Genomic DNA, 26,815 nt, shown 5'->3' on the forward strand with positions numbered 1-26,815 from the left:
AGGGGCTTGCTGACGACACAGTTCCCCCTGTTCTCAATGCTGGCATGTTCTCTACTTCTATTCATAACCAGTCTGGCTCGCTCCCAACATGAATCCTTGACAGCACGTGCGTCTGCTCAGTCCACCACCCCAAGACCCTGCTGTTGAGCTGAGGAAATGGAACAAGACAACACTAAAATGGTGCTCTGTATACCAAAGCTATAGCCCATATATATTAACCTGTTAATCCCAAGGATGTGGGGGTTAAACGTTCACTGTGCACACGACATGCACTCACAAATTCAGGTGCTGGCCTGACACCATGACCTGCATTGGCTAAGCCAACAAAATAAGCGACTAGCTGCTTACCCCACATTGTGGTGAATCCAGAACTGGAGGCCAGTATGTTTAAGCTCATATTGGATTCTCGTCTTGGCAGGAGAAAGAAAAGAGAGGAGGAGAAGGTGGTGCGGGGAGGCAAAGAGGGGGAGTGGACTGTGTTTAAGCCATGTACTTAAGATTCAAAGAGCTGTTGCAATTGGCTAGTTACCAGTTTAAAACCTGCTTGTGCTGGAGCTTGCTCAAAGTACTCCAGGTTGCCTAGGTCTCTCTTTAATGATCTATAGCTGCCGGCCTTAGGAATGTGTTAATGTTGACTTATTAAAGAAACAATAAGGTCAATTTAGTAATGAGGGCGGAACAGAAACTTAAAGACCCTGTGGCCCTTTGAGGACCAGTTTCTGTACCTCAGTGTGCAGGTCTAGTTCAGAATGTGTTGGCCATTTGAGTCTTGACACGATCCTGTTGAATGCCTCTAAATGCTTGCCTCCATTACTTAATTTATTCCAGGGGTGTCAGACACCAGTCCTGGGGGGGTTTTGTCCCGGCAGGTGCTCTCACTTACTCCAGGAACTTAATTATTTTCTCAGTCAGCCTTATATAAGATTTTCACTTTTTTTTTTTTACAAATCTTAAAATATGTTGTTTACTTAAGATGTCCCAAAAGCATTCTAGAGTCAGGAGAGAAGTGTTATAGTCAGTTTTATCATTTAATTAGACCAATTAAGGGGTGATAGCGGAAGACACTTTAGTCCTTGTGGACCAGGGTTTAACACACACACCCTGGATTTATTCTCCGCTCCTTGCAGAGTGACCATCGGAGGGCATGCAGTTCCACTCCAGCAAATCTGCATCTGACACTGACTGCTTGTGGTTCGTCCCCCAGTGCCAGTCCGACAGTGATCATCCCACCAGAGGATTCCTGGTATACACTCTAGGACAGATTAATCACAGTTTTACCATGCATCTTCACAGCAAGTTTCTACTGGCTACATTTCCTTGAAAAATGTGACTGCATATATTTCCTCAATTCAAAAGAAAAAGGTTGTGTATGCTATTTTCTTAAAAAGGTTTTATTCAGATATTTCACGTAAATTAGACAAAACTCAATTCCTGGTACTTTACATCAGTGACGGATTTACAGGGAAACATCAGTTCAAGTGCACTGTTTGGAAAAAAAGAAATACTGACAATGAGAAACTGAAAGTGAGGCGTACATTACCTTGGTTTCATATGTGGAGAGTGTTGATCATGTGGAAACTTTTTTGTTTTGGTGTCTAGACAAATTCTGTGAACTGGTCCATCTACAATGCTGAACACTCCCATGTACGCACATACATTTGTACATATCTTCACCCAGTCATACACTACTATTTGCCCAGGTTTTCTTGACATTATTATATATCTATATCTATATCTATCTATCTATCTATCTATCTATCTATCTATCTATCTATCTATCTATCTATCTATCACCTCCAGGGCAGTAAATAAAGTCCCCCCAACTCTAATCTCTTCATTATTAATTTTCCAAGCAGACTATTGCATACATCTTGTCACAGCAGAAGAGACATGCTTGAGCCATTTTAAAGGCAGCCTTTTGTTGGCAGCTGGGAGCAGGGATTACTTATAACTGGTATTACCATATGCCAGCCCTATATAAAGACACTGGCTTCAAAAGTCAGCTGTGCTCATTTGACCTTTTCTATGGGCAAATACAATACATATTAATTTATTGGACTCTCAAGCAATACAAATACACTGTTGTATAATCATGCTTGGTTTGTATCATTATTCTACATACAGTATTGGTACTACTACTACTACAGCTACAATATAACTACAGTACCCCTGTTAACCTTGTCGAACATGTGAGTGTTGGTGTTTGTACATTCGTGTAACTCTGCAAAAATGTACACACCCATTATCAGTTCAATGGAAATTTGAAGTTATCTCTAAGTTACTCTGCCATATCAACAGCCAAGCAGTCCATCTTTGCACCTATATATTTCTGTAGGAATGTTTTCAGCTAACATATACATTGTTGCAAGTGTGACATGAAAATATTTCCCCTAAACCCCTAGGTTACATGACCTAGACGATCTCAAAACCAGTGTCCTGCCGTGCATGTATATTTGGTCTTACTCGCACATTGCATTGGGGAAAGGTGTGCTTTTTGCAGCGAAGGAGGAGCCAGGCACGCATATAGACGGGCCGAGAGCCGCCTGCAGTGTGTAGTCGTCGGGCACAGCGTGGGTGTGATCATTAAGGACACACGGAGAACAGGATACAAGTGTGTGTTTGTAGGATGTCACGACGGACTCACTTTGTTGCTCGGGATGTTTACAAAGACTTTTTCGTGAAGCACGGAGCATGACCTTCAGAGATCCCTTGACTAAGTATATACTGTATATTTGTATTTTGCGATATGCATATTTTGTAAGAAAGCCGTCCGAGGAGTGAACGCTATTCGGGCTCATTTCGGTGCCTTAAAAAGAGGTGAGGAAGAAAACATCGGACAACCAAGGAAGGAATATGACATATTGTGAACAGTTGTTGGTCCACAGCTCATGCCAACTCCAGAGCGATGTATTTCATGTCTCTAGAAACAAAATAACACACGCACGTCTAATCAAGGAAGGGACGCGTAAAGTGCGCAAAGACGCTCCTTCTTCAGGGTGTTAATTCCGTCTCTGCTGGGACTGAAACGGCAATTTCCACACTTTCATGGAGAAATTCATGGAGTGATCCGGAATATAAGTAAATGAACGCGTAAATAATTCCCTGTACGAGTTTTCTTCTTGGTGAGTTTTGGACGAGAGAACCCATAGTACTTAACGCATCTCCACCATGTCCCAGGCTGAAGTGGACCTGGCTACATGTGGTTTCCCCAGTCTAACTCCAGTCCCGGACGACGATTCGTGCTTGGCTCCCCGGCTCCCCATCCGACGACGCAGGCACTCGGCCAGCGCCAGGAGAAACTCCTACAGGTTCAATAAGATAAACCCCACGGACCTGGAGCCCCTCGTCTACGACGGCACACCGGTCAAGCCCTTGTCTTGGTCTTGCGAGAACATTTTAGCCGAGACCACGACGAAAGAGAAGAAACCCGAGTCCCCGTCCCCCCCGTCCCCCCCGTCCCCCTTGCCCGACTCGGACACCAGTGCGCCCGCCGTGACCCCGAGCTCGGAGCCCATGCAGCCGCTCAGTAACTGGGATGTCCGGGTCCCCTCCAGCACCGTGGAGGTCAGCTCGGACTCCGAGGACGACAGTAGTGTGCAAAAGCAGCACAAAGTGATTTTATCCCGGGCTCCGTTTGAAAGCAAATGTGAGCAAGAGGAGAAAGAGGAAATCGAGACCAAAGCGGTGGCCACCTCACCTGACGGCAGGTACCTGAAATTCAACATCGAAATCGGGAGGGGGTCCTTCAAGACGGTATACAAGGGCCTGGATACGGAGACGACGGTGGAGGTGGCGTGGTGCGAGCTACAGGTAGGATATTCACTCCAAAAAGAGAAACTTGCTTTTTCTGAATACAAAAATAGTATCTATACTAGTATTGGCAATGGTATATGCACACAAGAAGTGCAAAGGAAAAGTTCAGTGTGGTGTGTGCATCTCAGTCTCGGAACAATAGCTCTTGAAAGAACTGCTCAGAGTTCAAATCGAAATAGTCGGTGGTTTGTGGTTGTAGAGTTCAAAGATATCCATCTACCCCTCTATCTTCTGTCCATGTACCTATCACTTTATCAGTCCGTCTCCATATCTGTTGTTTATGATGTGGATGATGTTTATGATGAAGCCATTGTCATGTGGCAAGAAGCATGAGTTATAACACCTCATATTGGTGGATTGATTCAAGTCTAATGGCCTCTCCACACCCAAGTAATCTGTGTAAAGTCCTGTGCAGTAATATGCAGCAAACATATCCCACAAGCATGCACATCTCTCCGCTTCTGTGCTGAATCGAATGAGAACTTGCATGCATAAACGAATTAAAAACTTGTATGACCGATGTGTCTATGGCTACCACTCTGTATGTATGGTATCAGTAGAAAGGTTTATGCCCCTCCCGTATAGTTGTCAAATACCTGTGTAGCTCTGTTGTATAGATACGTTTAAATACAGCCTATTAAATGTGAGAAGTTGGAGATCAGCGTAAATTGCAATAAAGATCCCTTGTTTTTTTGTATTCTTGTTTTTTTTTTATAATTGTGTATTTCAGATAGTATCAGGTTTGCACACTAGTATTTGTTTGGATGTGATGTGTCTTAGGGAAATTGTCACCCTTTGAAATCTGGTTACCGCTTTGCATGCCTCAATGGGGTCATCACTGCTTTTTGTGGTGTGCTGTTAGTGTTAGGTCTGACCTTGTAGAGCAAGAATCTGAGAGAGCCTTCAGGGGAGGTTGTACACGGCAGGAATTGCACTGCTTTATTCGCTAGTGTTGAGAGGGAAGAAGGAAAAAAATAGGGTAGATAATTGTTATTATGGATGCACATGACTTACTTTAGTGCTTGCATTCTCTTATGTAACAAGGCCCACTTATTGAATATGTCTCGGGCATAATGTTTTCCAGGTGTGTGTGGTGAGCTTTGCAGGGATCTGACTGCAAAGGTATGTTCTTCACATCACCCGCTGCCTGCGTTGTCACCTCAGGCTGTTTTGTATTTGTAAGCCTGCCATTGCAAAGAACTGAATTAAAAACAGACATCACTTGGATGAGTTGTCTGTTTCTATATCCAGTGTCGACAGAAACAACTGGGATTCCCTTAAGATGCTGCCAAACAATCAGATTCGCTTCCCACAGAAAACTCTGATGTGGTAGTAGCTGCCCTACTAATACATCGGGAGGTATTCATGCAGTTCTGACAAGCAGCCTTGATTTATTGCACCATTCACCAGCGCACAACCATAAAGATGGCAGAAATCCCCAGGCTGCTCCATCTCATTAAGCAGCACAGGCTCTCGGGTTTGTCTTCTATGGTGTTACAGGTCTGCGATGCTCACCTATAGGGCAATTATGTATCATTCCAGGGTGGTATAGATGAGCCTTAGATGAAGACCGCATCAAACGGCAGAGCTGCAAAAGCAATCTGATTCCCCATTTACAAATGCATGAGCAACATGAGCCCTAATCTGCACTGAGATTATGGTGATATCCAGCTGTGTTTGGTGGCAGTGGTAGCTTTGCAGCCTGGCAGGTCAGGTGTTGCGCTCGAAAGATCCCCGGAAAAAGGCAGCAAAGTTCAGCAGGAGAAAAGCCCCCCTGGCCACAGCTGACAGAATGACAACTTATCTTTCCTTTGACTTTATCTGTGCCTTTATGAAGGGGGTGATCGGGACTGTGGATGAATAACTTTCAGCGAGATGAACTATTTAAAAATTACACAACACCACCTGACTTCATAGGTAGCTAACTGTGAATGAATGCTTTTCAGATTATTATTATTATTATTTTTTTATTTTTTTTGGATCATACAAAGTAGTGGATTGTGCCCATTTAATAATGTCTGCATTCCTGGTTCAATAGGACACTTTAATACTGCAGGTAGAGGCTGTGATTAATTGATTTTTAATCGGTGTGGTGAAGGACTTTTGGCCATTCTGTTCACTGTGTGCTTTCTATTACACCCGGAGCATTCTCTAGTCTCTTCCATGCCCCCCCCGGGGCAGGAGCCATCAGAGTCTGACCTTGGGGAAGAGGTGCGCTTCGAATTTAAATGCGACCACGTTTTTCCACACAGCATGTTTCCATTCGGCAGTGTCTCGTTCAGACTATCACGCGATCTTAACAAGTGCATTGTAATTGTAGTGCTTGAATGTAAGACACAGAGCCAGTTTTACAAGAGAGATACTACTTAAAAAGCGTGTGATAAATTTGAAGGGATATGGTACTGTAGCACACAGGTGTCAAAATAGAGAGCAGTGCTGTGGACTCTACTGCAGCAGCACAGTTGTGTACATTGCAGCTGCAGGTGCCAGTGGACAGCAGCAGGACAAGAAGGGTGACAGGACAGGGCAGGGGCTAGTCCTAAGTGCATGCGATTTGTCTCAGTCTGTTTTTGTCCCAGGGAGGGCAGCTGACAGCCTGCTCGGGTCTGACTCAATTATAGAAGCAGGCCCTCTGCCAGCATCACGTGGAAACTTGTTTCAGTAATGTAAACTCTCAGCGAGCCGCACTTTCAGGCTCGAGCTGGGATCACTGCAGAGATATGCCTTCCCAGCTGACTTACACTTCACTGGGGTGACGCTGTGTGTAGTTTGGTTGCATTTTGGTCTTGACAAATGTGAAGAGAAAAAAAAGTTTTAGAAAAATATTACTACCCCTGACCACACACTGCTGTTAATGTTCTCTGACTGTTGCACACTAACAAATTTCATAGGCTCCTCTCCGGAGTTAGACAACATGTCAATTGCAATTCATCAGCAGTATATTGTGTTCATGTTTTTTTGTTTTTTCATTTAACTTCACAAACTTTCCATTCTCTGTTTTCTTTGTGAATATCGTTTCTCTGGAATAAAAGTTTTATTAATGCCATGTTTTAATGTTATTTTATTTACAATAATTTAACAACATCCCCTCGAGCATACACATTTTTGCTGTCACAACACCAGATAGTTCTAAATTCACTTTCTTGCAATGTTGCTACAATGTCATTTTGATAGCAGGGTTTTAATCGGGAAGGGTCACGCCTGATCCTCAACGAGGGAGAAACTGAACAAGACACAGTTCCCCGTATACCACTGAAGAAATGCTCCCACACCCTGTTCCCCTTCCACTGCCAAGATAATATTACAGTGACCAGTATGTTAAAAACTAATGTATTAGAGCCCAGCTAGGCAGGGGGAAACAGTAATACACACAGACACTGTTAAAAGTGTGATGCACAACAAAAGTTAATGGTAACGCTATCTGATATACAGCAGATGATGAAATCAGGAAAAAATGTGTGAATCTACACTTTTCTCTGAAGTCAGTCTTCTCAGAGGTTCCACTAGATACCAATGAGGACCTTCATCATCGTTTGTGAAATTGAACAGATACAATATCCATGTGTATAATGTAAACTTTAATTTCAGTACACACAGTATATTGTGTAAGAGAGATGGTATTGAACTTGTCTGGTTCCAGTTCTCAGTCACATAGACAACCAGTTTGAAGTTTCCCCCCCTTAGTCTTCCTTGATTTGAAAGGTGTTGCACCCAGTACCTTAATGCATGCAAGTCAATATTCTAGTAAAGCAAAAGGCTGATTTGTTGAATACTGAGTTAAATAGCCCCCTTTGGGATAGGACATGGTCTGAGTGTGTTAATGCACCATCAAGTCTAGTGACTAATGACTGTTGATAATACTTCAAACCCATCCACAGAATATACATGATTTACATGGTATATGGAGCTTTTTTGACATTTGTTTATCATCCATTTTATCTACAGGAAGAATGCCATAGCAGATTGATTCAGCTTTCTTTCCCACTCCAATGTAATTGTCCTCCTTTTCTTTAGCCTGTGGACTGTAGCTCAGCTAATCCAGATCATTTTGTGTTTATTTTGTTGGGTATTTCCCCCCACAATCCTGAGTTTAATAAACCCTATAAATCGCCGTGGGCTGCCATGGAGACGGCTGTTTGAGACATTGATGATAATGTACTTTATGTGTAAGTGAATCTCCTCTGGGCCTAATCACACCTAATGAGATTGAAAATGGCCGGTACACAGCCACTGACGCAGAAGAGATGGCAATTAAGACACTGGCTCTGCCGAGGAATAGATTACTACTGTAGAGTGGAGATCGCTGGACAATAATGTACTGTGATCATTCATGTTCTGCTAATTTATTATTATTATTATTATTATTATTTTATTAATATTAATAATATTTATTATCACCATCAATATCATTATTATTGCTCTGGTGATAAAAGTAGTAACTTTCTCCTTTAACAATTTATCAGTCACAGAACAGTAACCACACAGTGAACTGCCTCTGCTGTTTGCCACTTTTATCCCAGAACCTTCCAGCCAAGTCCTCAGGAATCAGTAATTACCTTGGCATGGATTAATTAAGTGGATTCCCAAGCTGCAGGGGGCTGCTTACAGAACCCGAGGGAGATTCAGCCCGGAGCTGGATTTGTGCTCTTAGGGCATGCATTTTTACTAGCGCCTGCAAACTTGTGACCCTTGACCCTTTGCACTCCCCCTCCCCCCCCCACCAGATTCAGTTGGAGGAACAAGTGAAAGTCCCCGACACACAAGAGTCCCAGTGGTGATATTCTTGCTGGGCACGATCTGTTTAGGCGTCTGAGACACAATTGATTCATGGCCTTTCAAAAACAAAAAAGATAAAAGAGAAATTGATACACATCTAGCACAATACAACCGGCAGCTAAAATCAGTGGGAAATGGGGGCATGGTGTGAGAGGGAACTGGGGTCTATAAAGATTCAGGTTTAGTGCCCCTCTGCACTACATTTCACTACAAGTTGCCCTGGAGGAAAATGGCATCAGAGATTTGCTGAAAAGAACCGCTCCCCCTCCTCAACCAAGAAGCCTGTTAAAGCTTTCCTCTAGTTCATAAATGAATTGGCGCCAATGTGGCAGTCGGCTGAGCAGATCTTCAAGTCACTTTGCACGCATGAGGTATATTGTCAAAATGTGCTTTCTGACAAATGTATTTCCAATTACATGTTTGTTTGGTTGTTTTTTTCAGGGGTAGTAAATCAGTTGACTTGACTTTGGATATTAGAATTGGTTGTGTGAACACTGTCTCTTCGTGCTCTTGTAAACCAATTAATGGGGGGTGTTCTAAAGCCTGAGGGCACGCGTGTATGTGTTGGGGGGAACCAGAAGTGAAAAAAACGGTGAACTTGAATGTGCTTAATGTATCAAGGGACAAAGAGACCCTAGAGTGCTAATGCGCTGTAATACGCTGGCTGCCATCTTTTGTTCATGGAGCACACTCTGAAATTGCTATTTTGCAACAACCAGTTTCTTTTTTTTTGGTGCGTGTGTGTGTTTAAAGAGTTGAAAAGTTCCTCAAAAGGGCTCAGTGATTGTGCACTGTGGCTCCCCGAAGCGCTGTTTAATGATACTTTACATAATGCTTGCAGTGCGGGGCTGGTGGAATGCTCTTCTTGCAGCTTGCCAAATTTCAAAAGAAATAAAGAAGTCAATCTTTTTCATAAAGCTTTCCACTGTGTCGGGCGACTGCAATCAAAACACTGGAAAGTTACAGTGGCTCGCCGATGATGGGTGTTCAGCACGTCATGATTGTCCTACCTGCGTTGGGGACACATTGCTGGAGAACTGCCCTGTTCTTATGCTACCATCTTCTGTGTTGAAAGGAATTGGCCTTGAATTTTCCTTAATCTTGGCAGTTGGTTCATTTAAATTGTGTTCCAAATGCAAGATGGTGGGTTATGTCTGGTATCATAGTGCACAGATTGGAAAATATCCCCTAAGCTGCATGTACAATTTGTTTTTTTTTGTTTTTGTTTTTTCTTATTTTGCTCATTAACACAGACTCTTTAAGTCCACACTCTGTCACAGGTGTAAATAATTCACATGTAATTATGAATAGACTTGTGCTGCATTTCCTGTCAGCTTCATTATGAATTTAATTAAGTAATACATGTTTGCAGCATTGCGTTCTTCAATTCCAGTTCTTAAACCTTAATCAGGATTCATTCATCACTTGTCTATTAAATGTTAATGAGGTGGCATTTATTTTTAATGCATGACCCAAATCCCCTTCCTCCACATTGTCCCTATGCATTAATCGAAAGGCCCAGTCAACCGCTGCTTCAACAGCTGCCCTTCCCGACAATTTCTGAAGCCGACATAACAACTTTTAAAACTGAGACAACCTGTAGCTGCAACAGTATCATAAAAATTATAAAATACACACTGTGACAGGTTTGCTGATCTGGGATGCTTAACTGCCTGATTGGCCAGCATGAGAAAGCAGCACTTTGCTGTCTTGTATATGGTCGGCCAATTAGTCAATTATCCCCCTGGCCAGGCACCACACATTTTCTAATGAGCCTCTGAGGCTGCAGGTAGAGAAGGTGAGAGAGACTGGAGAGTGATTGTGAAGAGGTCATTGGAAAAATTGTAAACCCAAGATTTTGTTTTTTGTTTCAGGCCAACGTGCCCATGGGTTTGTGGTGTTTGGGTGTAAATAAAAGTGTTATATTTGGATTAATTCTATTTTTGCCTCCTGCCTCCTGGGGGCCAGCTCACAACCCAATCTAATGAGGAGCGCGTGTTGTTCAGCACAACGCAGACCATGCACTTCTCATTCGCGTCTCAATATGGTTGTGTGCGCCCGGCTCGGCTCCAGTAGTGGCAGGTTGCTCAGGGGCTGCAGGCGGGGGTGAGAGCATTGTGCTGTTGTTTGCTGAGCTGCTAATTTAAGCTCTAAGCAATCAGGAGACAGGGGTTTCTATGGCTATAATAAGCACATCATATTTGCCTAGCAGAAATAGTCGTGTAGAAAGCAAAATCCTCGGTTTCTCTGCACTGACCAAAAATACTAAAAACAAACGCACAAAAAACCTGCCGCTTTCATGACATAAACATGTGCTAGCCAATATTCTCCCAGCAGGCCATACTGAGAGGCTGCCTGTGAAGTGATGTCAGGCTCTCTGCGCACCTAGGCCAACAAAGACTAGTAAAAAAATTGTACTTTTCAGCATTCACTGAAGCTGGAAACAATAAAGCCAAACAACATGCATTCACTGCAGAGGTACCTGCTGGTGTATTCTGCAAATGCAATGAATCTCATTAATCTTGAAATATGTACCTTTGTCTTATGAAACACAGCTCCATAAGAAGTTGCCTTGCCCTTGTGGGTTCCCTGTCTTTTGTCTATTTACCCTAATCAGGCAGGTTAACTCACTGGAATGACACGAGTGAGCAGGATTGTGAAACAGGAATATGCTATGGACTCAGTCTGTAATTGAAAGTTGGTTGAAATGCAACTGCCTGTCACTTCAGCTGCATTTAGATTTGCCTTCGACAGATTGTCTACACGATAGCTAAAGCCTCTTTCAGCCCCTCACCAGGGTCCCCTCTGAATGTAGCGATGCTTAGTACGTGCACAGTGAACCCCCCATATCTGTATGGTGTTCTGGCCAAAATCAACAGGTCTTTCTTTAAAAGCCACACAAGGGACTGCATTCATGAGTGGAAAGTGGCATTATAAATGTATTTCCTCCCCCCTCTCAGAAGAGCAGTGTAAGCGCTTGGCCCAGTAGGGGTTTGGACACAGACACGGCTATCGTTGAGACTGGAGAGCAGTAAATGCTGGAGCTAGCTGGCTGTTTTCTGGTTTCCTGTGATCGAGGCCATTCTTCTGTGTTTGTGCAGCTCGGCCCACAGTTTAAACCATCCTGGATATGCCAGGTACTGCAAGAAGCCTGTCGCACACACTGCTCTGTGAGACAGTAGGGGAGAAAAAAACACAAAAAATTCTCTTGAGCACTAAAGTAGCTTTCTTTTGTTATTTTTAAGTGGCCCCTCCCATACTTTTTCTTTCATGACAATAATTTGGCTTTATGTAATGCCTTATACAATAATTTGTCTCCTGATTCCAGCTGAACTTCTCTAAAAAATACATTCTTTAAAAGACCATTGAATAGACACATTTACTTTCAGTCCTGTCTGCAGAGAAACATTTTCTGATTTCAGTATTTTCAACTAAAATTGTGACTGGGCAGATTAACTTGCACAAACAGCCGTTCGGGAACTATTATATTTGGCTCTGCATTTTGCCTTCTTTCTCCTGTGTGATTAAACTTAATTACAAAATTGACTGCAGGAAAAGCAGGTTTGTTTGTAGTTTCTTATCAATGGGCTGTTATAAATACCGACCAGTGCATTTAACAGGCTGGTGGGTTCTTATACACTGGGTTAGACCATGTTTACACTGTTAATTATCTCACTACAGACAGCTAAGGTTCAATAAACCTACATTGCAAAGCAATGGGATGTAGAGTCTTTATTTTAATTGCAAGTATAGTCGGCAGTTCCTGGGTACAGAGAAGGGGAATGATCTGATATAATTAGGTTAATGGCAGTGAGTTGGGATGCAGTCCAGAGTTGTTTCAGTCAGATGAAAAATTCCTCTAATCTAATGACATGTCCCTGGCAGGATCTCTACCAACCTGCATACAGATTGTTGGTTTACTGTAATTTTACTCTGAAATGTGGCTAGTCTTATACAGTATACTCCTAGTGCTCCTTTACCTTAATGCATTGATGTAAAATGGGTGGAAAAGCCCCTTCCCTCTCTTGTATTCCAATGAAGCGCTTCTGAATTGATGCTCAGTGGGATTTATAATCAGGTTGACAGTAGTCTGAAATCTTTGTGTTTCCAAGTTCCATGTCTGTGTCATGATGATCCCTTTGCCTGATTTCCTAAGAAAGAATGCAAGCAGGTCTTCAAGACAGTAGTATTAATACCTTCATGTGGTGCAGGACTTTGGTACTCTGTCCTGATCTACACAGAAGCTGTGGAAGTGTCTGAGTGGTAATTTCTAAAATACAATTTGACTTCCCATTCAAACAGGTTTTGATGATTTTGACTCCTCATCACAATAGAATCAGTATAGAATCAGCCTCTGTTTTGGGTGTCAGGTTTTCTGTAACCAATCTGAGGATCATTAACAAAGTTCATGTCTTTTCCCTCATGGTTATCACTCTTTAAGCAAATAATGTCAGACTAATGGAAGTGGCCGACTTCAGGAACCAACTCACATAATTGTGGAACTCAAATGGAACAATCTGGATTCTTTTTAGATCTAAGCTAAAAATACTTGTTTTAGGGCTATATTTCTAAATATACATTCATACATTCAGTGGAAAAATATATAATTACTCTACTTAATTTGACACTAATACGCACGGCCAGATGGAATCTGTGCATAAATGTTTCAAAATTCTGGGGGAAATCCGCATAAATGAAAATATTGTATTTAATGTTGTTCTATCAAGAAATACAAATTGCCAGTGAGATTTCAAGTTTTCTAACAGCATCTGCTTCCAACTTTGGTCAATGATGTGCTCTAAGAATGTACAAAAATGTATTCCCTGTCTTTATAGAAATCACATGGAACTTATTGAGCATGTACTTGCATTTTGTTGGAGATGTATTTTTTGCTGACGGGAATTCTACTCTGTACAAATTGTTTACAGTTTTCGCCAAAATAATCTGCACTCCTGGATTCCGTCTGTCCCTACAACAAAATGTTGATCTTTTTTGGGCAGTAGTGTAGTGTTCATTACATAAGAAGAACATAAGAAAGTTTTCAAACAAGAGGAGTCCATTCGATCCATCGTGCTCGTTTGGTGTCCATTAATAACTTTGTGGTCCAAGGATCCTATCCGGTCTATTTTTGAATGTTCCCAAATTGTCGGCTTCAACCACATTGCTGGGGAGTTTGTTCCAGATTATAATAACTCTCTGTGTGAAGAAGTGTCTCGCATATATACAGTGAGGGAAAAAAGTATTTGATCAGTCTATAATTTTAATGGTAGGTATATTTTAACAGTGAGAAACAGAATAACAACAAAAAAATCCAGAAAAAATGCATTTCAAAAAAGTTATAAATTGATTTGCATGTTAATGAGGGAAATAAGTATTTGACCCCTTCGACTTAGTACTTGGTGGCAAAACCCTTGTTGGCAATCACAGAGGTCAGACGTTTCTTGTAGTTGGCCACCAGGTTTGCACACATCTCAGGAGGGATTTTGTCCCACTCCTCTTTGCAGATCCTCTCCAAGTCATTAAGGTTTCGAGGCTGACGTTTGGCAACTCGAACCTTCAGCTCCCTCCACAGATTTTCTATGGGATTAAGGTCTGGAGACTGGCTAGGCCACTCCAGGACCTTAATGTGCTTCTTCTTGAGCCACTCCTTTGTTGCCTTGGCTGTGTGTTTTGGGTCATTGTCATGCTGGATTACCCATCCACGACCCATTTTCAATGCCCTGGCTGAGGGAAGGAGGTTCTCACCCAAGATTTGATGGTACATGGCCCTGTCCATCGTCCCTTTGATGTGGTGCAGTTGTCCTGTCCCCTTAGCAGAAAAACACCCCCAAAGCATAATGTTTCCACCTCCATGTTTGACGGTGGGGATGGTGTTCTTGGGGTCATTCCTCCTCCTCCAAACACGGCAAGTTGAGTTGATGCCAAAGAGCTCGAATTTGGTCTCTTCTGACCACAACACTTTCACCCAGTTCTCCTCTGAATCATTCAGATGTTCATTGGCAAACTTCAGATGGGCCTGTACATGTGCTTTCTTGAGCAGGGGGACCTTGCGGGCGCTGCAGGATTTCAGTCCTTCACGGCGTAGTGTGTTACCAATAGTTTTCTTGGTGACTATGGTCCCAGGTGCCATGAGATCATTAACAAGATCCTCCCTTGTAGTTCTGGGCTGATTCCTCACCGTTCTCATGATCATTGAAACTCCACGAGGTGAGATCTTGCATGGAGCCCCAGACCGAGGGAGACTGACAGTTATTTTGTGTTTCTTCCATTTGCGAATAATCGCACCAACTGTTGTCACCTTCTCACCAAGCTGCTTGGCGATGGTCTTGTAGCCCATTACAGCCTTGTGTAGGTCTACAATCTTGTCCCTGACATCCTTGGACAGCTCTTTGGTCTTGGCCATGGTGGAGAGTTTGGAATCTGATTGATTGATTGCTTCTGTGGACAGGTGTCTTTTATACAGGTAACGATCTTAGATCCCTTTAAGAGAGTGCTCCTAATCTCAGCTCATTACCTGTATAAAAGACACCTGGGAGCCAGAAATCTTGCTGATTGATAGGGGATCAAATACTTATTTCCTTCATTAACATGCAAATCAATTTATAACTTTTTTGAATGGGTTTTTCTGGATTGTTTTGTTGTTATTCTGTCTCTCACTGTTAAAATACACCTACCATTAAAATTATAGACTGATCATTTCTTTGTCAGTGGGCAAACGTACAAAATCAGCAGGGGATCAAATACTTTTTTCCCCTCACTGTAGGCCTATATATTTCCCCCTGCTGAAACAGCACTGGGCGGGGAGCAAGAAAGGCCCTGGGGCAGCTTGTTCGAGACAAACATTTGTCAAAGTGAGAAAACAATCTGTGTTAATAATAAAAAAAAAAAAGCTATGAAAACATCCGTTGAATATACCTCTTTTCCGTGCTCCAAAACACCATGGACGATCCTTTGAAAATGCAAAAGCGGCTGGGTGGAACATGGTACATATACAATACAGACACTTTATCGGCAAGTCACAGTTTATAATTTATTAGCGGCGGTATCTTTATTAGTTTTTTTGTCGGTGGAATTTTTAAAAGCGTAGTACATGTTTTCCTGTACCCATGCTTGCAAAAAAACAGTTGCATGATTTTTGCGTGACACTCTACAATAATGGGCATCAATTCTTAACAAATTAATGTATGAATCCCACATATGAATGCCTCATGCACTTCCACTGAGTTCTGATGTTGATCACATGTATCAGCCCTAACCCTAAACCTAGTCTGTAACCCTAACCCTCACTTTGTTATACAGGTGATTTACAGCAGAACTCAGATGAAGTGCATAAGGTATTCATGTGTTATTCCTGTGCTGTTCATACATCAACTCATGAAAATGTGGTGCTCATTGTTGTAAAGTGTCAAATTCCCAATCACTTTCCCTGCCATTTCGTTTCCTATTCCTGCTTTTCTACACTGTGTTTTTGTTTTGTATTCCATCAGCTTGACACCCAACCCAAACCAGTTTGGAGATCCCACACTGTTAATGCCTAATGAAATTGTGTATTTGCCAAGGGAATGACACAAAGAGGAAGTGATGCTGTGCCCACGCTGGAGATAGTGCTGCAGGCAGAACGGCAGGCTCTGCTGTACCTCATTAAAGAACCCTGCTTTATCCCAGTTACAACCTTGTTGCCTAATGAAACCACTTCAGGGGCCTTTCTGTGCTGGAACATCCTGTGTTTTTTGGCCTGTATTTGCTGGCTGTGTGGAACTGAGATAGCTGAGAGGGTCATTAAACTGCAGGCGCTGTGTGCTGGGGAGGTTGCGTAGAAGAAAACAATCTCAAGCAGACAAAATTCTTTTGACAAGATTTTTGAAAGACAAAACCTCCATACTTTTAAAATATGTACATAGAACATACCTTTACAATAGGTTCTTCGAGTGTATCAGTTCACTTCACATGTTAAATTGCGGTCACATGCTTTATATGAACTGATTACTGTGTTCTGTATGGGAGAGTGTTTTTGTAGAATTCTGTAATTTGCCCTGTTCATCAGTAGCTGTCTGCAAGCATATACACAATCCTCTGTGATCTTTCTATCAGGAGCCATGTTGTTTATTATTAGTGATTTCATGTTATTAATGCTTGCATCTGGGGAAAGATTTCACTGTTGCACAGACCCATCAATAGACTCACTGTCTTTTCCTTCCTCGCCACTTCCTCACCGTAAACTTGGAAGTGTTGGAAGTAGTTTTCCCCCCCTGAATAGTTAGTCTGCATAGACAAGTAGAAATCCAATCTGGTTTCCAAAGCAGACCCATAATGCAACACACTGGCTTTAATTTCATAAAACCCTGCTAAGTCTGGCTGTTCCTTTAACAGAGTGTGATTCTCCTCTGGTGAGCAATAGTGCAAATAAATCTTGGGTGCCAAATATTGTAGCAATATGACCGCTTGTTTGTTTTATAACCCTGTTCGTTGGCCCCCTTTGAGGTGAGTTTGTTGATTAGGAAAAAATACATTGAAAGAGGCAGTGAAGAGATGGGTGTGAAGACTGGAGTCTCTCTGTCAGCCCATAGACACTCCAGGGTATGGCAGGCAGGGTAGATTGACATGTCAGCATTAGGAAGATCACAGTAGGAGAATATCTGCCTTATGAATTAAAAACTCTGGAAGAGATTCGGCTTCTTTCACAATGAAACTCCAGCAAGCGTTAAACTCAGCCTGGGCTGTAGTGTGATTTGAACATGCCTGGTTTAAATGGGAACATTTAAACTGTACTTCTGTGTGCCCAGCCGCAAGTCCTTGCTATTTTATGCATGAATAATAGTTCTCTTTGCAGCTTTTTTCTCCCAAATAATAATTACAGTAATATGAATGGTAATAACAGCAACGACAGTGATAACAGCAATCATAAACATAATTATAGGCCCAACCAAAACCAACTCCCACTCTGTCTCGTAGTGCTCTTTACAGGTTAGTGAGTCACAGAGTCAGTATTTAGGCCTATATATCTTCGGCTTTGACTTTCTTGTAACCTGAGTGGCTCGGAGCCCCACTTCCTGCTGCAGGCGAGGGGATATAGTGTTCTTCTGAGGAATGTCTTGAGTGAGAAGAGAGCGCCTGCAGTTCTTCATGAAGACTTGTCTGAAGGAAGATGGGTTTGGAAGCCACGGTCCCACCTCACATCGGAGATCAGTCAAGTTAATCCTGTGAATGATTCTCCTATAGCTTTCTCTAGTGTCAAGAGGTCATTGAAGTGACAGCCTTACAATCCTAGACTAGTTGACAATTTTTATAGTTTTTGTCCATGGCTACAGAAATGGCGTTTGCTTTCTGTATCACAACAGACTGTTCGATCCATTCCAATAAGGTGTCTGAAAAAGAAATGTCCATCCTTCACATCATCGGCCTCATTTAGACACCTGCACGCTTCCTAGTCGGGCAGGGCAGTGTGTACTTGACGTGACAACCTCTCTGACGTCTCTCTCTCTGTCTCTCTCTCAGCTGCTGCAGGAAAGCGATCCCTTACAGAGGCTTGCACTGCATCACAGCTGGGAGGAGATAAGATGTTGCTGTGACGTCAGGTGGACAGCAGTCTCAAGGACACTGTGTGTGCCTGGGGGCGAGCTGACACAATTAAAGAGTTGATGTTAGACTGATTTAACTTGCCAGGATTTGAACCATCAACAACATTACTCTTTTCTGCCTTAACTGAAGTTCATCATTGATGTAATGTAGCCCAGACCTAATTGTATTAATACCATTAAGCCTTTTGCAATTTAGAAAACATATATAAACAATGCTAATTTATTATGTGCCATTATGGAAGTCAGATGTTTCCATCATGAACAGATTGTCAAGTGTTTCAGGTCTCCAATTAAATGTTCTGTAGAAAACACGGTCAGCAATGTCCAAAAATAGAAAAAAACATCCAATTCCTACTCATAAATTTTTTCAGACCTAAAACCACACAGAGCAACTGCCTGCTTTTCACCATCCGACGGTGATCTCATGACAAATAAGGTGTGTTTGGCTTTCACGTGCAAAATATATACACCCATGATACCCAAAGAAATGAAACAGAGTGAAATTGAATGTTCCAGTCAGGGTCTGTCTGCAGGCTCTTGTACAGAAACAATGAACAGACTGATGAGTCATAACCAGGCTTTGGACTGGAGCCAATGCAATATAGATCCATTCTGTCCTGGACATAAAAAAAACAAATACAAACAAACCCCAAAACACTTTAGCTGTTTAAGTATAATAAAGTTAATAGCATATTGATTGGATTACATATACATCCTGTATTATAACCCATTAATCCCTTATCCTCATAGTGCTTAATGGTCTCCATTGGTCCGTATATGGCTGTAACTCTGGCACGTTCCCTGGATTTAATTAAGACCCAGCAAGCTTCCTGTGCAATAAACCTTGGCAGTGCTGGCTAATAAAATCACCGAGCCAGCAGAGAGTGATAAATACCTTTAAAGAGCCGTGTGCTTTTTAGTGACAGACATGCAGTGCAGAATATGGACCTGCCGGGCTGGGAAAGGCATCATGTTGTGGCCAGAACCGGAGGACAATAACACATGAATGAAATGAATACTTCCGCAAAACATCCGCAACAAATTCTGTTTCAAATGTAAATCCACGGTACACTCCAAAAATCACTCCATATCTGTTTTCTGAAAGGGACGACAGCTGTGGCAAATCGGGTGTTTGCCAGGCAAGGAAAACGCCAGCAGAGAAATGGAAACAAACTATAATGTGTGTGTGATGCTATTGTCACAAAGCATAATATTCTGTTTTATTTTTTCTTTGTGTTGTTGAGAAGAGATCTGTTTTCGTAGACAGTTCAGGAAAAGCCAGTTTGTACATTGCATATACACATATATATCAGTGACATCAAATTGCAAAAACGGATTGGAGCAGAAAAGCACATTGCAATGTTCTTTGCTGGCGTGAGTGGAGTTGATGTTAAAGTGCTGTGGGCAGGTAGGCAGGTGGTGGTGTGAGTAATTTAAGAGCACCTACTTTTTATTTTTCCCAAGCACCAACCTGTTACATAATGAAGTAGCGTCAGGTCATGTCTGTGTTAAACTGTCAACTTTCTTAATGAAATTGCATTGGTCTGTTAGGGAGCTCAGGCGCATGATCTTGCGCAGGTCGAGGGCTCGAAGTGTTTGCAAAGAGTGTGTACACTTTCGTCATCATTCCATCACTTTGTATAATACTAGGCCATGCCATTACAAAAGAAAGAAGTAGACCTCTATCACAGATCAGTCTGTGGGCTGGTGAGCTGTATTGAGTTCCTTTAAGCTCTCCTTGAAGGGGTTAAACTGTCGTTTTTCTAGCTGATGTTTATGCAATTGCTGCAAATCCTTCTCATTGATTTCAAACTTGGCACATGTGACCCAGCACATTAACCACACTGTCAAGAATGATAAATGTCAATGCGGCAGCCATGGCCACAAAATATTAAAACTGTCACCTAGACCATGACTGTACTGCTGTCCTTTTTTATTTGTTTTACTAAATTACCCACACTATCCCCTTTGCTTATCACACTTCAGTGCTTCTCAATGGCAAATTACTTTTCTTTTATCTTTTCCCCTTGTATACTTAAAAACACGTTCCCGACTGGTGATGTAGCTTTCCGTTTCTCTTTAAACCCCTCCGCCATCAACTGAGATCCAGTTAACAGCAGGGAAAACTAATACCTTTTCCCTACGCCATTCCCAGTGAACGGATTCCATTCCTGCCTGCCATTGTGCTGTCTCAATCTATCTTTTTGTTTGCTTATAGGGACACCATATTTGCCAATGATCTGAGCTCTTATGCAGCCTTGCACGGTGGAGTCACAGATTCACATTGCAGTCTTTAAGCTGCGATTCATTTACCCAATTATTAAAGATGCAGCCATCTCGTCTTTTTATTATCATTATTATTAAAGCTTGAAGTGTGTTGTGATTGCCCCTGGCTCTCTGGGATGCCTGTTTAAGGCCTGATAGGGAGGATGGCAATTGAGAAACTGCGCTTGCAGTGTAAGGGACCTTGAATTTCCACAGATTAGTCTCATTACATCTGTCTGTGACGTTTGTTTACAGCTCTTTTCTAGGCTTGCTAATATGATTGTCGGGTTTTTCCTTTTTTTCCTGTTTGTTTGTGTGTTTGCTTGCTTGTTGGTTAACCAACAGTAAACCCAAAGAAAGAACATGAACATAAACAAGCAACCAAAATGAATAACTAGTAAATAATGTCTCAGCCAGGGTTCTACCTGGCATGAATAATCCAAGAGCCTACCTACTTAGAGGCAATCTGCTGATTTACCTACAGGAAGAGCAGCCCAACTTCATTCTCCATGGAGTCAAACAACTTTCCATTTACCTGGTCCATTCTGTCAACCTGAACAAATTACGCAGGAGCTCCCATTTGATAAGCCTGAGAAGTGAGCAGTGAGCCATTGAGCGGAGCAGTAAAATCACGTGTCTGTGAGCATGAGCAAAAGCCCCAAGGTTATTGAAGATCACTTTTTTATTTTTCCCTCAGTCAGTAATGTTTTTCATCGTACAGATCTGTTTTTCTTTATTGCAGTGAGACGGAGCAAGAGAGATTCCCCTGGTTATAACCCTTGTCTCATGATGATTTGCCATCAAGGTCATTGCTGTAGAAAGATTGTTTTCCACAGGCAAATGTAACAGCTTGTCCTTCATTTCCTTACAGTGTGTTCTCCAATTTTTCCAAATTATACATCCTATATTTGTTATGCAATACACCGCCTGAGGGATACTTTGAAGGAAGGATGAAATTAAAAATGACTCTGCATCCTTAAAGTCTGACCACAGTCAGGAGTTGTTGCTCTTGTATCTATCTAGTATGGGCCTGCAGCCGGCCATGATAAGTCAAGCAACACACCATTCACGATGGCCATTATAGACTACAGAGGCCACTGGTATATTGGAAGGTTTTAGCTTTTTCAGAAATTAAAATATACTCATATATATATAAATATATATGCTGTTTTGAAGGCAAAGGGTGGTCACACCAAATATTGATTCGATTTAGATTTTTCCTCTTTTCATTCACTTTACATTTAGTTAATTGATAAATATAATCTATCAGCATGTCTATTTTTGAAAGCATTCTTACTTTACAGCATTTATTCACACCTGCCTAGAACTTTTCCACAGTACTATATATATATTTTAATTTAATTTTTTCAATGTTCTGCAGTGTCTGTACGTTCAGGGATTAGGCCTACACTTGGCCCGCTACTGAATAGAGTTGTCTTATCACAGAGTTGGTAGAAAACCATGGTTTGTCCGATGTATCCAGAAAGGAAAGGGAGAGGGGGAGCGAGATGTAGGGCAGGTGGAGTGGTAGGGGGAGAAGAGAAGGAGAGAGGAGGAGTTAAAGATGGGAGAGTCTGACAGAAAGGCCTAAGGTGGCTTCCAAGCACAACCGTTATTTTGTTCCCTGTCTGTCATCCTATATCTCTGCTCAGTCAGGCTCGACACCTCTATCTGAAATGTAGAGAAGATTACAGATTTCCAGATGAGGTTATCTCCACCGCAACAGTGTGGTTCAACTCATACTGCCTTTTTTAAATGTACTATACTGTCTTATACCGTTTTAGTTTAGTTTTACATTTCCCATTTTGACATGTAGAAAAGCATATTGTTTCCCTTCCCAGAACAGAGAAACAAAAAAGTTTTCCAACACTATAACTGCTGCTACTATGTCTTCTACTACGGCTGCTAATAAAATATTAAACTCATAACAGCTGTCTCAGTGAAAGGCCCATAGGAGCATTGAAAAGCCTTTTGAAATGGGGAAAGTTTTAACGAGGCATTCTGCACTGTTCTGGCAACTGGCGCAGCGTAACCCTTACATAAACATGAAACAATTAATAGAAAAGTTATTTTCTCTTAGGAACAAATGGAATTTCTACCCGAGTGTGGTTCTTTCGGATGCTTGGTGTTCTCAGTTAAAACGATCATTATCTTTTTAACTGAGGGTATCTACTTAGTGGCTTTGTGCCTGTTTCTCTGTGGTTGCTTTGAGAGGAAGGGAACCATTTGACAGGTTCCACTAATTAGTTATGTTGCCCAAATAATTTAAGTTGCTTTCTTTGTTGTCCATGTAGCTGTTAAACAGTTGTGTAAGCCTACAGTGTTTCAGTCTTTCACCTTGAGCATCATCTATCAGGGAGTAAGTATTAATTTAGGCACTGCTATATCCTAATAGTTTATTTTGTTTGTTGTTGTTTTCAAAGTGCATAGACTGTGGTAGCCCTGGAAACGTTGTTATGCCCATGAGCATGTCTTTATAAGTGAAAAGACGTGAAGACTAAAGTAATGTTCTTGCATATGGTATATGTACTACTTTAAAAATGAACAGAGATTTATTAAGCTATGTATTCATTATATTGGCAGGTATATAAATTACCTTACTTTAGCAGTTCTTTTTTATTATGACTATGAGTAGCAGGGCAATCTTTTAGGTGTTTAGCTAGAGAAAGGCCTGCAATTATTCAACCTTAAAGAGTTGTGAAGAAATCTCATGCAAAGAGTTGGATTTCCTAGTTTTATTATCCAGACAGGGTCAACACTGTGGGAACCTTGTTTATTAAGTCTACCTGTGTGTGCGTCAAATTTCAGGCCCGTAAATCTTCCTCATTTCCCTCCATTTTAGTTGGAGAGAGTTGTTAGAGAGCAGCTTCTCCCAGAGCTGTTTACTGTCCTTGTGCAGTAGTGGCATAGGGCAGAAGCACACACTGACTATCTCTCAAACCCTGTGTGTAAGTTGGTAAATAAATTGCCCCTCTTGCACATCACTGGAGAACACCTCAGCTGTCCTCAGCTTTGGAAATTCAAGACTTGCAACCCTATCTTTTTCCTCTTCTGTTTGAAGTGAGTGGAGTTTCAGAACTAAAGGCTGAGAAGTCAAATCTAATGAAAAGGCAAGGGAGGAGTTTACATTCTTGTTCTTTTCTTGTGATGTCATTTCTCAACTTTGATCTTGTGTCCTGAAAGATTTGAGCCATTATCCCTTTTTATTTACATGGGATGTTTGCTCTGCTAACAGGTTGCCTAGAACTGAGAGCACTCTCACTGTCACAGTGGATAGGGAGAGTTGTTTGGGGGGAAGTGAATTAGTTGAAATATGCACCACAACCTTGTGTAATACTGATGCCCCAGTTCATTTCCTCTGGTTTTGAGTGTGAATGCTGTTTGTTGAAGCTGATTTTGATTTTTGATTTTGATTTAAAAAAAATAGTAACCAATGAAGATTAAACAACATAAGATCCTAGATATAATAAGATTTCATTCAGATAAAATCATGTAGGCTATAGATAAATGAGATTTACCACAATTTACGTAAGGGTTCTGTTCTGGAAACCTGTCCATAAGTTGAAATTTCCATAAGTCAAAAAGCACTCCTATACACTATGTTCATATGTACAATATGGTCTAGGGTACCGGTACGCAAAGTTTCCTATCATATCCATTTACTATTCTCTGCCAAAAATGTACTATAATTTATGTAATTACCATTTTGTAAAGGATAATAATAAATAATGTATTAGAAAGTGTTTATTTACTTACAATGACCTTTTGCGTAAAGTGGTATTCTCTTAAGTCATCTTACCTTTGTATATTAGTATGGCCATTTTCCAGTGGTACAATAATAAAAAAGTAAGGTGTAAAAATAGAAATGTGAATGGATTCATCCTCTTCATTTTCTAGCATTTGCCTGACGGAGTTCACAACTCGATTATACTTAAATGATTTCAAAAATACAGGCCTGTTATCTGTCCAAAAAACCCCACTATACATTCCCACAAGCAGGGCCATTTAGACTCCGATTAAAGTCTCCGGAATGCATGACCAAGGTCAATAACAAATCCAGAGCTGTTTGGGTTCATCCTCAAAACTCACTTATCGCGTTCTTATCTCTCCCAGTAGGTGTCAATATTCTCAGGAATGCCTCCAGTGATTTTCCAGGCTGTTGTGTTTGTGTTATGACACTCTTGTCCCTTTGTGTGCTCACAGGGTCTTGGCAGAGCTCAGAGGCATTGTGCATTAAGCAAATGAAGGGTGTCATCGCTATTGTTCAAAAGGACAGAGGAAGATGAGCTCAGTGTATGTGGGTGATGCGTCTTTATCATTGTTTACCTGCCTGTTTCTTGAGAAGACACATGCGTGTGGAAGGCCTGTCACCTGTCAGAACAAGCAGGGACTTTTCAGAACAATTTTTGTATTGTGGTTAAAGGAAACTGGGTTAATAATACAGCTGGTTTTTAGGTAGAGTATCTAAAGTAAACATACGTAATGCTGTTTTCACAAAGGCCTCCGTACATCACTTATGTTTTCTGAGGAAGAATCCAACAGTGGAGAGTGCTTTTGTACAAGGTGGCTTAAAGTGCCCCACACTCACCTTGATTCTGTGTACACAACATACCAGCAGGTTTACGTCGCATGTGGTGTATCTAATCCAGGGCCTGGTGAGATTCTACTGAGTTCAGCAACAGCCTGCCCGCTCAGACAAACAGTACTGTCCCCAGATTACACAGTGACACAGGGCGAGGAATGAAAAATAAATGTGTAGAATGAAGGAGCTGGTCACTACAGGACTGAAGGGTTGTAAAGGCTCCAATTCACTTGGTAAGTTATAGGATCTGGAACAGACATCTTTAAAAGCCCAGACCGAGTCCAGTGCCCATTCTGGCCCTGGGGACACTGCGCATGGTGTGAAGGGATTAAATTGCATTCTAAGTTGGAAATTGCACGACTACGATAAGTAGGCAAAAATGTGGAAACGCTTAACAGTTTATGAACAACAGCCTGTAGGTGGAGAGACTTGTCAAAAACAGGCATATTTAGGGAGGTTTTAGAATCAGGGGGCCCTGTGAGAGCTATTCCCTTTTAAATGTATATAACTGTCCAGGTCAGAGTGCTGACAAACAAAGCAATGGAGGCAAGGCAAAAGGAGTAGTTGGGGTCACAGGCGCTAGGTCAATTGATCAGGCTTACAAACAGTCACAGGGCAATCCAGGAGTCAAAACACGGGGAGTAAACAAAGGTCAGGAACAGAGGTGATCAGTAAACAAGAGCAATACTTAGAAATGCTGTATGTACGTACAAACAAGACTTAACATTGACTGATGGACATTGACTAAGGAATATTCATTGGATGATTGATCATGGTGCTGGCGAATGTGAAAGAGTTAGAATTAGGGTGATGACCTCTGGTGGCGAGCTGGGAAAGTGTGGAGTGTAGGTGTTACAGAACCCCCCCTCCCTTCCACTGGCGGCTCCTGAGGCTACTGGGGTTCGGCGAGGCGGACGTCCGCAGGGACGAGGACCAGGATCGGCTCGGTGGTCCCTGTGGAAGTCCAACAGAAAGGTCCTTCCCAGTCCACAAGGTACTGGAGGTAACGCCGCAGACGCCAGGACCGGAGGAGAGACCAAACTGCATAGGCATGACCATCATCAAGTTCGATGAGAGGAGGAGGAGAATCCACAGGATTGACGTCTGGATGACAAGGGTCAGCAAGTGAAGGCTTGAGAAGAGAGACATGGAACATGGAGAGATATGCATATGAGCAGGAAGGAGGAGCCAGTAGGACACAATTTATTTGCTGGTCGATCTTATAAGGATCAATAAAGCGGGCACTCTGTTTCTTCGAGGGAAGCCGGAGCTGAAGGTCCCATGTAGAGAGCCACACCTCCTGCCCAGGCTGGAACTGGTGGGGTTGGTCTGCGGTGACAGTCCACCTGCGTCTACTGGCGCCAAACTGCATGCTGTAGACGAATGTGGGTAGCCTCCCAGACCTCCTTACTTCGACGATACCAGTCATCTACCCCAGGGCCATCTGTACGGTCATCCATGCCAGGAAACAGTGGAGGTTAATAACCGAATACACATTGGAATGGCACGAGACCTGTAGAAGAGCAGATGAGAGTTCTGGGCATACTCAGCCCATGGGAGAAACCTGCTCCACTCAGTCTGGTCCCAGCTACAGTAAGTGCGGAGGAAGCGACCGGTCTCCTGGTTAAGTCACTCCGTAGACATTAAGCAGACAGAAAAAAGCAGACCACACTCGAGAGGTGCACTGGGGCCAAAAAAAAAAAAAAAGACATTCAGCTGTGGCAAGAGCAGTAGATAACCCTTTCAGGGGGGTGAGCCGACAGTCAGGAAATCCATTGCGATGTGTGACCATGGTCTATGC

General features: G+C 42.1%; 1 protein-coding gene across 2 annotated transcripts in view; it reads left to right on the forward strand.

The window, feature by feature from the left end:
* Window positions 1–2,566: 2,566 nt before the first annotated feature.
* LOC136741307 (serine/threonine-protein kinase WNK4) overlaps window positions 2,567–26,815 on the forward strand; it is a 76,551-nt gene continuing 52,302 nt past the window's right edge. For both annotated transcript variants that reach the window (XM_066698506.1, XM_066698508.1), the window contains exon 1: window positions 2,567–3,810. In XM_066698506.1, coding sequence (XP_066554603.1) covers window positions 3,169–3,810 — 642 coding nt within the window. In that variant the 5' untranslated portion in view covers window positions 2,567–3,168. The remainder of the gene's footprint in view (window positions 3,811–26,815) is intronic.

The sequence above is a fragment of the Amia ocellicauda genome, chromosome 3 (assembly GCF_036373705.1).
Source record: "Amia ocellicauda isolate fAmiCal2 chromosome 3, fAmiCal2.hap1, whole genome shotgun sequence".
NCBI classification, from domain to species: domain Eukaryota; kingdom Metazoa; phylum Chordata; class Actinopteri; order Amiiformes; family Amiidae; genus Amia; species Amia ocellicauda.